The sequence below is a fragment of the Oryctolagus cuniculus genome, chromosome 3 (genome assembly GCF_964237555.1).
Source record: "Oryctolagus cuniculus chromosome 3, mOryCun1.1, whole genome shotgun sequence".
NCBI lineage: Eukaryota > Metazoa > Chordata > Mammalia > Lagomorpha > Leporidae > Oryctolagus > Oryctolagus cuniculus.
This window is the reverse complement of record NC_091434.1, coordinates 109,148,146-109,160,413: the sequence shown is the minus strand read 5'-3', so window position 1 is coordinate 109,160,413 and position 12,268 is coordinate 109,148,146. Positions and strand designations below refer to the sequence as shown.

The 12,268-nt window shown below is 48.4% G+C and overlaps 1 protein-coding gene across 4 annotated transcripts in view; it reads left to right on the top strand.

Annotated features, from left to right (window-relative positions):
- Nucleotides 1-12,268, top strand: part of MGAT5 (alpha-1,6-mannosylglycoprotein 6-beta-N-acetylglucosaminyltransferase) — a 369,059-nt gene that overhangs the window by 335,849 nt on the left and 20,942 nt on the right. For all 4 annotated transcript variants that reach the window (XM_051849614.2, XM_051849612.2, XM_070071008.1 and 1 more), the window contains exon 15: nucleotides 4,212-4,286. In XM_051849614.2, coding sequence (XP_051705574.1) covers nucleotides 4,212-4,286 — 75 coding nt within the window. The remainder of the gene's footprint in view (nucleotides 1-4,211; nucleotides 4,287-12,268) is intronic.

The following is a 12,268-nucleotide window of genomic DNA, read 5'->3' as shown; positions in this document are numbered from 1 at the left end:
CTTATATGTCAAGAGAGTCTCGTTAATGAGCTTTTTCACATTTAATCCTTTTACAGTTCTGTGGAGTTGGGAATATTATTCTTGTTTTATAGGTGAAAATTAAGGCTTCAAAAAGGCATGGAATTTGCCCAAGGTCTCTCAGCCAGTAACTAGTAAAACCTCAATTCATAATTAGGTCCTTTTGAGTAGTTTGTTTAAATACTATAAAATTTAAAAAGGAAAAAATATCATGAAATAGAGTACAGGCAAAGATAAGAATGGGAATTAGAGATAGAGAATGAGATCAATAAAAAAGTAGCATAAAAATCATTATTCTTAATAAACAATAAAGCCAGTTTTAGAAATGGCCCAGATATTAGAATTATCAGACAAGAACTTTGAAAATGCTCTGATGAGTGTAGTGGACGGTTTGTTGAAAAAAATGGACAACATATGTGACCAGATGGGGAGTTTGACCAGAGCAATGAAAACTTGTTTTTAAGTCAAATGAAAGAAAAGTTAAAAATGAAGAATAGAGTATCAGAAATGAAGAATTCTTTTAGTGGGCTTATCAGCAGACCATACCCAGCAGAAGAAATATCTGAGTGAACTTTTGAAGACTGGTCAACCAGAAATTCTACAAATTGAAACACAAAGGAAAAGGGGTATGAGGAAAGAAGAGGATGTAGACTCTGTAGAGTGGTATCAAGTTGCCTAATTTATATGTGATTGGAATCTCATAAACAAAAGGAATTGGGACAAAAGAAGTATTGGAAAAGACAATGAAGTAGAATTTTCCAAAATCAATGAATGGCATCAACCTATAAGATTCTAGGAGCCTGGAGAACTCCAAGCACAAAGGTCTCTGCACAAAGAAAAACAAATCCAGATACATTATAATCCAACTGCTGAAAAGCAAACATAGGGGGAAATTTTGAAAGCAGTGAGATGTTAGGAGAATAAAGCATCCAACTTCTCATCAGTTACAGATGACGAAAGGGTCCTTAGGAGCCAGAGCTCTTAAATAAACCGTGGTGAGGATTCTGGCTTTAATAAGTTTGGTGTGGGAAGGTTTTTGTTTTTGTTTTATATTTATGTATTTGAAGGTACAGTTACACAGAGAGAGGAAGAGAGCGCTGCCACCTGCTGGTTCACTCTCCAGATGGCTCCAGTGGCCAGAGTTGGGTTGATCAAAAGCCAGGAGCCAGGAGCTTCTTCCTGATCTCCAATGTGGGTACAGGGGCCCAAGCCCTTGAGCCATCATTGGTTGCTTTCGCAGGCCATTAGCAGGGAGCTGGATTGGAAGTGGAGTAGCTGGGACTCAAAGCAGTGCCCATATGTGATGCCAGCATTTTATGTGATGGCTTAACCCGTTAGACCATTACCCCACCTCCAGTGGGAAGTTTTGAACAGGACAGGTGACATGACCTGATTTACACAGAAAAATTGCAGCCTCTGCCGAACTCAGAATCTTATGGTTGCTCAAACCGGAGGAGCCAGGACTCAAACCTTGATGTTCTGGTGCCTTCTAAGAGTGTCTCTCAGTAAACAACGCCAAGCCAGCTGTTAGGCTGGGCCCTGGAAGGTGCCTCGGGAAGGCTGATCTCTGTGAGTGGCTCCCTGTGGGAGCTGTAACCTGGTGCAGAAACGTGGGTGGATACTAGTAGAGACGGGACAGGAAACCTTGTAAGAAGATCAAGAGGAGAAAAGGAGAAGGCTGGGACATAGTGGAACGTTTTCAAGGCAAGCAAGCAGTCCACCGTGCAGCCTGCAGGCATCCTTCCTGGAGCCCTGGCCAGTTGAGTAATAGTTTTCCAGAAAGCAAGATGGCTTTATTTCTCCCCAACTGGCCCTACTCGGGTTGCTCGGCCACTAGATGTGGCTTTAGCATTCTCTTTCATCCAGCCCTCAAGTTGGTCTTGCGTTGTCCCTGAAGGGCTGGTAGACTGAAAACTGCCCACCCTGCATGCAACAGCTCCTGCCTTGGGGCGTACCAGAGCTGCCTATGCCTGAAATCAGCGGTCTGGGGGCTTTCCCACCCGGAGAGCGCTGCTCACGTTCACAGCCGGACGGCCCGTGAACTCACAGACAATACAGCCGGACAGCCCATGAACTCACAGACACAATACAGCCGGACGGCCCGTGAACTCACAGACACAATCTAAGTGCCTTTTTTTTTTTTGGCTTTCCCTTTGTAGGAAAACTGACCTCATTTCCTTTTAAATGGCAACTTGGCCCAAAGGCAGCAAATGAGTCAGTATGTATCCCTTTAGGTAACCCGGGCTTAGTTTACAGGAGAACAGAGGAAGAGGAGTAAGGGTCACGGTTCTGTATTTACTGTGTTGAGCTCTCTGAGTTAATTCACTTCCATTTTCTGATGGATGCCCCCCCCAGAATACGATGTTGCAGTGACCCTGTGATTCCTACAGCAAATCTGGATTTGTTCATCTAGCAACAGATGGGCCGCTCACATCGATTTTGCTCGAGACATTCTACTTGTGCACTTGAAAAGGAACCCAGACATGCCTTATATCCTATTTTGGAACATTTCTTCTGTTCCTTCTATGAAACTTTGAGAGGAGACGTGTCTCTAAGCCAGTTATAGAAAGCTTCTAGACTCACTCATGGATTGAATAAATAAATATCCTTTAAAATCAAAGAAAACATTTACATTTGCGGGGAAAAGCTGTCTGGGTGACAGGGCCCAGTAAGTTGAAAAGCTTGGACTAAGGAGGAGCAAGCTGATGACATGAGAGGTGGTTCTTGAAAGGGTGTTGAGCTCTTCAGAGACTAGAATAGAGTGGCCTCCGTTTGGGCAGAACCATGGGCCTTGATATTCCAGTACATACAGCGTGGCCTCTTTTAGGGCTGTCTGGACAGTTGTGGGAGGTCCATCCTCCACGACTGACCATCTAGTTGTGGGTCTGACAGTATTTTGAGACTTAAGAAGATCGCAAGTGTAACATGTGATTGAACACATAAGAAATGCTCGCGTTCTGAAGGGCAGAGAGAATGCCCCGAGACCAGTAGCTTGGCTGCCCAGGAAGAACACCCCATGGTCAGCTTCGGCTCACATGTTTGATCTGATGGTCCACCCTGTAGGTTCGAGATAAGTGTGCACTTCAGTGGGGGCTGGCAGGGAGTCCCGCCCTCTTATTGTTGGGCTCCCTGAAGCTGTAATGGACTGTGCTGCTCATGTTTTTCTTCCAAATGAAATGTCCACTTCAGACGGAGAACGTCTCACATCACAGGCCTTGGTGGTGTTGGCACGTGGTATGTGGCAGAGATCAGCCTGTGTTTCTTCCCCTGTCCTCGGGCGTCATGTTCATCAGATGCCTCCCCCACCTCGATGAAACATCTAGGGTTTCCTGCTCCCTTCACATCACGTCTGGTTTCCTTGGCACAGAAACCTGAAGGCTCTCATGGAGATCTGTCTCCTACCGGCCTTATCTCGCCAGCCTGCATGATCCTAAGCTCCAGCTTCCCGCTGAGCCAGCACTATCACATCTCACAGTACGTGCTCCACCTGGAGTGTCTTCCCCCTCTGAGCTTGGGAGAACCATAGTGGACCTTAAAAGCCCACAGGAGCAAAAGTCTGCTTGGACCTCTGGCTTTCCAGGATCCCCTCAGTGAACTCTCTGTGGCACATCCCTGCTCTGCGTTTGCGAGACACCATCTGTGGATACCTGCTGACCTTGCTTCTAACACAGCCCAGTGATTTTCTTGTGGGTCCTTCCTTGCTTGCCTTTCTCAGAGCAGTGACCATGCATCCACTCACTCAGATGTCCTCTAAGTTCCTGGATGTGCTGTGCTATGCTCAGTACTGGGGTGCAAAGATGACCTAGTAGCTATGGACCCTACCCCATGGAGCTTACCTACCAGCAGCTGGTGACCACCACATTTGTTGAGTGCCTAGTAGGTACCAGACCCTGAACTAAACACCTTTCCCCCCACGTAATCTCTACCAGAGCTTAAAAGACATGGATTTTCATATCCTTTTCCAAAGAGGTACTTGAGATGTAGAGGTGATAGGTAGGGTGCTGAGGGTCGCACACCTAGGAAGCAGAGTGAGGTTGGGAGTATTGTCTGTTTTAGTCCAAGTCCACACTCTTAACATCTGATGAGGCCACCTCCAGATGTTGGCAGGTATGGGTTGAATGAACGTGTGGAGACCTGGTAAGTGCAGGTGTCCTGGGACCACCCTCTCACAGTGCCCTGTTCTGTTTCTGCAGATTGAGCCGTACATGCCATATGAGTTCACGTGTGAGGGAATGCTCCAGAGAATCAACGCTTTCATCGAGAAGCAGGTAAGGCTCGTCTGAAGTCTCCCTTGGCTTTGTCCTGCCTCCTGTCACCCCACAGGGCTGTCGAGGACTGGAGCAGCTGCCCATGTTTCTGTGGTTACTTCCTTGCTCTAGAAGACTCCAGAAGCTATTGGAATTCTAAAGGCAGCACTCTCCTGGTTTCCCTAGGGAGCCAGTCGTCTCAGAAGACTCAGGAGGGGAGGGGGACAGGTGGATGGCTCTTTGGACCTGCCTTAGCTTCATCTGTCACATGAGGGCAGCGACCATTTATAAGCATGTTTTTCACAACATACATTGAGTCACCCTCAATGTGGTAGGTCCTTTTATTGGTATTCAAAAATCTTTTAAAGCAGGAGCTCTTTTCAAAGGAAACCAGGATATAGAAAACAGATAAAAGCAAGACTTTGGTTCCAAAGGGAAGGGTGCCCAGAGTCCCACCACCCCTACAGACTTTGGAAACTACAGCATGTGCTCCTAGCAGCGTAGGCCCAGAGTAGCACTGCTGCCATTTTAGAACATTTTAATTCCTGGGACTTCAAAGGCAACGCAGAGCTCGAAGGAGGCAGACTTAGAACCCCTTCGGCAGAAGACTCTGAAGCCCTTGAGCAGAGTCCAGAAATTGGGGGCTGCCCTTGAAGGGCAAAACAGAGCATGTGAGGACAGTCAGGACTTTGTACAATAGGAGGTGAAATTGTGCCAGCTGCAAATAGAAAAGGGGTGTGAAAAACTCAAGGAGGTTGGATTGCAGGCCCAAGGAGGATTTCAGAGGGAGACTGAGACTGTGGCGTGCAGCTGCTGAGGGAGGGGCAGAGCCACAGGGTGTGGGCTTCATGGTGGTGGTGTGCCTGATGGTTGGAGTCGTTGCCAGTGGCATAGGGCAGCAGGCTTTGCAGCCCAGCCATCTTGGACTGCTAGCACCACGAGTTTCTGGTTGTATGACTTGGGGGTGTTACTCAACCTCTCCGCCTTAGCTTCCCCCACCCCTCTTTCTCATTTATTTATTTATTTGAAAGGCAGAGTTACAGAGAGAGGAGGGGAGAGAGAGAGAATTGATCTTCCATCTACTAGTTCATTCCCCAAATGGCTACAATGGCTGGGGTTAGGTAAGGCCAGAGGCTGGAGCCAGGAACTTCTTCTGGGTCTCCCATATGGGTGCAGGGATCCAAGTATTTGGTCCATCTTCCCCTGCTTTTCCAGGCCATTAGCAGAGAGCTGGATCAGAAGTGGAGCAGGGCGGGGCAGGGGAGGGACTTGAAACCAGCCGCTATATAGGAAGCTGGTGTTGCAGCCCACTATGCCACAGCGTCAGCCCCAGCTCACGCTCTTGCTAGGACCTGCTTCATTGGGAAGTAGCAAGTTAGGTTTTAATGAAGTGCCTAGAATAGGACCTGGTACTTGATAGTCACTAATTGCAAACTAGTGCTGTTCATTATTAAGATATTATGCTGTATTGTACCACATAGTGGTGTATTACAACATACTGCAATACATTATTATTGGTATTACACAGATATTACTCATCAGACTTTACTGTGGGAGCTAAACATTTGAATCATTAGCTCCTTCAGTCATTTTCTGATACTGGAATTACAATATCATCATTCATTCCTCTAGCAAACACATTTATACAGATTCCGACAGGCCACAGTACAGCAGTCCCCCTTATATGTGTTTAGTTACACCCGGTCCACTGAAGTCCAGAATGTTCAGCGAAGAATTCCAGTGCAGTACAACACACTTTGAGAGACAGAGATCACATTCATTCAACTCTTGTTACAGTATATTGGTAGGATTGCCCTATTTTATGTTATCAACCTCTTACTATGCCTACTTGATAAATTAAACTTCATCAGAAGTATGCATGGAGAGGGAAAAACAGTATGAGGACAATTCAATTCTTAGAAAATGAAATTAAAGGAGAAGTATCTTTTGATGCAAAAGTTTTGAAATCCATGCATTTGGCATATCTTTTAAAAGTTTGTGGAAATGTATATTATGAAAAAACTGTTGATGGATTTCAGACACTTATGCACCAAAATAAACTCGTCTTTCATTGCCTCTTTTTCCATGAACTCATATATATATATATGTGTCTATATAAATATACACATGTATATATTCCATGAACTCATATGTACACATATACATATGTAAATATACATGTACTGCCGTACTGTGGCTTGTCAGATACATGGCACAGATCTGTTTTTGTAGTTGCCTGAGGCATGATGATATTGTAATTCCAATGTAATAAAATGGCTGGAAAGAGCTAATGATTCAAATGTGTAGCCCCACAGTAAAGTCTGATGAGTAATAGCTGCATAATAACTATAATAAAATATTACAATATATGTATGATCCAGAGTTTCAAGCACCCACTGGAGGCCTTGGAACATACACCCTGCAGGTGAGGGGGAACTGCTGTGCACTGTCCTGTCTGACCCTCACAGTGCTCCTCGCGGGTGGTGCTGTTGCCACCATTCTCTGGATGATGGACGCCCAAGTTCACAGTCACGGTGATCGCAGTATGTGGTATCCAGTCTTGGTGCAGGTTTGCTGTGAGGCCAGATCTGTGCCAACAGCATTTGCTGGGGCACTGGGCGATGGCAGGGGTCTAGGGCTAGGCTTCCTGTCTCCTTGTACCTGAGGGAGCTGCTCGCCCTTCCTCAAGGTGAGGAGTGGTTTTTGAGATGTTTAGGCTCTGGCCGAGGTCTCAGAGACCATTGAGGTCTTACCAGGATCTGTGCAGCTGCTTCCAAAACTCGCTTCCTCTTTGGCTGGTTCCACCTGCTCCCAGGGAAAACAGTTACTCCCAGTAGGCATAGGCAGCTCTTGCCCAGATCCACTGGAAGACTTCAGTGTCCTTCACTGAGCTTGGGCATCACAAGTCCTTACAAGTTCTGCAGCCCTAGGTTCCCTTTGAAAGCAGGAGGGTCTCGCTCCCCAGACAGACCCTGGACGTACTGCATAATCACAGGCTGCACCAGGCTTATTCACCTGCACATCCCACACGTGCACCATAATTACCAGTCGAAGGAAGGAAGAAGTGAGTGAGTGAGTGTGCATTTTACTCACGTGTGTCAGGACTCAGGAAGCTCATGTTGGGTTTTATGATTTGAGAAACAGGTAGCTGAAATTGTCATCTGAGAAACACAGTAATAAAACCGCCGCTTCCCGTAACCCTGTGGATACAGACATTTTTGTGGAGATCTGCGGTTCACAGGAACCCAGAGATGTCCCCCTTGCTGCCGCTGTTGGTTCATTCACCCATGATTTAGATGTTTATTTGTGTGGACTGCGCCGGCAGTCGGGGAAGAGAAGATGTTAAAGACCTGGTCCCTGCCGTAGGTAGTTTCGTGTTTCTCAGAGAAGGCAGCCGAGTCCACAGCAATGGTGATACTCTAGGGTAAGCCCTGTAGTAGTGCTGTCACCAGGATGCGTCGGGGGTGGGATATCACCTGGCCTGCAGGGTGGGCAAGGGCTTCCTGCAGGAGATGAGTCCTGGAGACTCACAGGGGTCTGGGCAGGACTGGGCACGTCCTGCCTCCCAAGAAGGAAAAGTCAGGATGAACTGTAGGGAGCAGAGCTATGACTGAGCGAGCAGAGGTGAGCGACAAGGCTGGGGGAGGAGGCGGAACCTTTAAGGTGAGGCTTGGCTGCCACATTCCTGTTTGATCGGGGGACAACAGAAGCCAGAGGTTTAATACGGGATGAGCACTGCAGTGCTATCAGATTGAAATTGTAGAAAAATTCCAGAAATCCTGTGTTTCAAGCATTTCTTATTCAACATTCTCCCAGTGCTGCCAACTAAACAGTAAAGGGCCCTGTGTGTGTGCTGGGGATTCTGGTGCCACAGCGAGGCCAGGAAGCTAATATCCCTTGATTCCCCCATCGTCTTCTCCCTCTAGCTGCTAGCTCTGGGCCCCGGGAGCTTTGAGCCTGGGGTGTTCATGGTTTTTACAGCCAGAAGATATGTTCAAAGCGTAGCTGAGAGAGAGGGAGAGAAGGATGCTTCAGGTGGAACAGGGAAGCCTGCAGCCCCACCGAGGGGCCTCCCCGCCAGAAATGGCAGGAAGCACAGCAGCTCCAGTTAGGCTGCTCTCAGGCGAGCTCAAGGGAACACGGAAGCTTTTATCACAGGAAGCTTTCCACGTCATCCATCGCGCTCACCCAGGGCAGCGGGAGCCGCCGGAAGCCGATTGAGAGCATCCAGGGTGTCAGTGCACAGCAGGAGACCGGGGTGCAGGCACACAGCTGGACAGAATCCTGGCTCTGGGAAAAACCTCCTGCTCTTTGTCTTCATGCCTCCACACCCCTTTTACTGTAGGCAATGCTGGTGTGGGCTGCACACTTCTTCAAATCAGCGCACGAAGCAGGGCACACTGCAGCAGGGGGCAGGCAGTGCCAAGGTGAAAATCCCTTGGAGTCCAAGATCAAGCACTGCTGTTCCCGAACCTGGCTGTGGCCCGGCCTGGTGGGATTTTTGTTATGTGGTTTCGGGAAAGTTTTGGGTATTTGCCTCAGGCCGGGGAGCATGACGGGTTGTTTGGAGGGCATGGCTATGTTCAGACTGATTTCTGAAAACCACATGAATGTTTTTCAACCCCTGCTCTGCTTCCTGCAAAGTCCTCACGAATGCAGAGGACAGCAGTCGCCGTTGGCTTAGTTTGTAACCAGTCAGGTGAAAGTGTTCTGGACATCCCGAGGGACAAAAAGAGCTCACTCCAAGGGCAGCTGGGGGTGGGAGTGGGGGTGGGGAGGGGTGGGTGCAGCTTCAGCTCCTGGGGTGTCTGGGACTCAACTCACTGGGAAGTGTGGATACCAGGAGAAGCCTCTTAGTGTAGCTGGGTGGTCAGGGGATGCGGGGACGGTGGAGGTGACTGAGGTTGCTGGGAAAGAGAAAAAGGAACGGAGCTTCAGGAATGCTAAAGGTTGTTTTGGCTGAGTCCTTCCTGCTCCCAGAGTGCCTGGGCAGGGAATGATTAAACGTTGCACGGCCTGGGTTCACCTCTTGTCTGTGGCACCGCTGTCTCTGACCTTGGGCAAGTTTCTACCCTCTCTGTACCCTTTGCTCTGTTCTGAATGGGTCAGTGCTCCCTCCCCCATCAGACTGGCAGAGCAATCAGTAGGTCAATACCCACTCAGGGCTAAGCACTGTACCTGGCCCATGTGGGTGATCTGGAGCCCAGGAACTAACCCAGGTATCTTTTTCAAACAATTTCATTGAGGTCGGTGGGTTGGTTGGTTGGTTGATTTTTTTAAACATTTATTTATTTGGAAGGCAGAGTTATAGTGAGACAAGGAGAAAGGGGTCTTCTGTCTGCCGGTTCACTCCCCAGATGGCCATAGCAGCTGGAGCTGGGTCGCCGCGAATGCTCACGTGCTGTCTAGGTGTGGACATGTGTGTGTTGTTCACTAGAGCAGGTGCTAGTAGTCGAAGGGTGAGGCACGTGGTACATTTGTATTTAGTTCTTTCGGGGGTGAGCTTGCTGGCTGTGGATGTGCAAGTGTAGCGGTCTGCAGAGGCTGGTCCTGCTTCTAAACCTCATAGCTACCTTGCTGCTGCCTCCAGGAAGCGGCCCCAGGGCACTTGGGAATGGCATTTGCTTCCTCTCCAGGGACAGACAGTCCAGGCCAGGGAGCCAGGCACCAGCCAGCAACCAAGATGGCCTTCACCTGTCAACACAAGGGGACCGCAGAACATTCCTGGAAAATGGAATTAAGAGCTCAGTCTATTTTACAGCAAAAGAAACCTGAACCCCCTGTGTAGGTTTGCCGTCTTAACCATTTTTTTCATGACCATTCTGAGGACTCCTTGTAGGCATGGATTGCAGAATATTCTGCACCAAAATTCACTTTTGATTCCATTGTGCATGGACTCGTTAAGCACCCTCATGTTTACGAACATTCTGTCTGTGCCAGGCCCCGCATTTCCCCGCTGTAACATCAATGGCAAATGTGCCAAGGAGCTGTCTGATTGTGGCCCTTAGTCCTTTCTCTGGCCTGCAACCTAACCGCGCCAAATCCGCCCTCTCTCTTTTTTTTTGGTCAGTTCCCTATCCTTGCTTCTTCACAAAGATGGGGAACCTTTTTTCTTCCATGGTCATGGAATTTGGATATTTATGAAGTCATCTGTGGGCCATGCAAAATTATCAGCTGAAAAATTTGTCTGGTATAGAATCGTTGAAATTCAAGTCCCACCCACAGTTGGCTTGGCAGAGCCAATCAGACCAGATGATTTATTGGCCTTATACAGCCACAGGCCCTACATTCTCCATCCCTACAGGCCTTCCTCCAGCCCTACATATCTGAGCTTGTCTCATTCCAAACCATGTGGGTTTCCCTGCAAATCCACTGGTATCTCATATATCTCAAAAAGCTCATGGAAAATTAAATTAAAAGCTAGATTTATTTTTGAGTAAAAGCAAATTGAAACCCATGCAGTTTTGCCATAATACACATGTTACATGAACTTTTTAAAAAAAAAATATTTATTTATTTGAAAGGCAGAGTTAGATCTTCCTTCTGCTGGTTCACTTCCCAAATGGTCACAATGGCCGGAGCTGAGCCAATCCAAAGCCAGGAGTTTCTTCCAGGTCTCCTACATTGGTGTCAGGGGCCCAAGCACTTGGACCATATTCCGCTGCTTTCCCAGGTGCATTAGCAGGGAGCTGGATCAAAAGTGGAGCAACTGGGACTGGAGCCAGCGCCTATATGGGATGCCGGTGCCACAGGTGGCAGCTTAATCTGTTATGCCTTGGTACTGGCCCTCCAAGAACGTTTTAACACTTCATATGCAGATTCCAAACTTTTTGTACACAAATAAACTAGCCTGTTAATTCCATTTTTTCTATGAACTGTTTGAAGTACCCTTATATTGTGGCCTTAATAACATTGTTAAAGATTTGGCTGTGTGGCCGGTGCCACGGCTCACTTGGCCAATCCTCCACCTGCGGCACCGGCACCCTGGGTTCTAGCCCCGGTCTGGGCGCCGGATTCTGTCCCAGTTGCTCCTCTTCCAGGCCAGCTCTCTGCTGTGGCCTGGGAAGGCAGTGGAGGATGGCCCAAGTGCTTGGGCCCTGCACTCGCATGGAAGACCAGAAGGAAGCACATGGCTCCTGGCTTCAGATCAGTGCAGCTGCCATTTGGGAGGTGAACCAATGGAAGGAAGACCGCGCATGCGCGTGCTCTCTCTCTCTCTCTCTCTGCCTGTAAAAAAAAAAAAAAAAAGATTTGGCTGTGGCCAGGTGGGGTGATTATTTGTGGAAGACACCTCATCATGTACCATTCACATCCTCTGTCTGGCTTTTCTGTTCCTGCTCTTCTGCTATGTTTCAAACAGGTCAGCCTTCCCACGGGACACAGGCCAGCAGGGGGGAGAGACTCGCCAGCCTCTGCACCCAGGGCTTCCCTCCTGAGCAGCGGCCCCACCCCACACAAGTCGCCTCTTGCTGTCTGGGGATTTTTGTGAAAGTCTTCTCTGAGCTGTCACTTCACCCTCATCCCAAAGGCAGTCCCCACCCCCTCTTCACGGAGAACTTGTGTGCATCTGTTGAGAACGTGGCTTTTTCTCATGCATTGGTTGGTGCAGGAACCTTTCCTCTTACAGTTGATGGCTGCTGCGTGGATGTGGCTGCATAGTCAAGTGCATTTCGGAGAAATCTGGCGACTGGCTGAGAGAGTTGTAGAGAGGATTGCAGATGGTCTGTGTTCTGCGTGGGCTTGTTAACTAGATTGGAAATTACTGTTTATATCTCATTCTGGCTGCAGAGAAGCCTCACTGGGTTGGAATGGTCTCCTTTTCTACTTCTGCTACTATCAAAGCCCCGGGATGCCAAAACCATTCAGTACGGCTCAACACTTCAATACTGCGTACCAACGCTGTGCAAAGCACCAAGTTGGTGGCAAGCCACTAACTCCTAGTCAGCCTACAAAACAACCCAGAAGTCACCACCTCCTGGAAGCTTTCTCTACTTCCTAGCTCC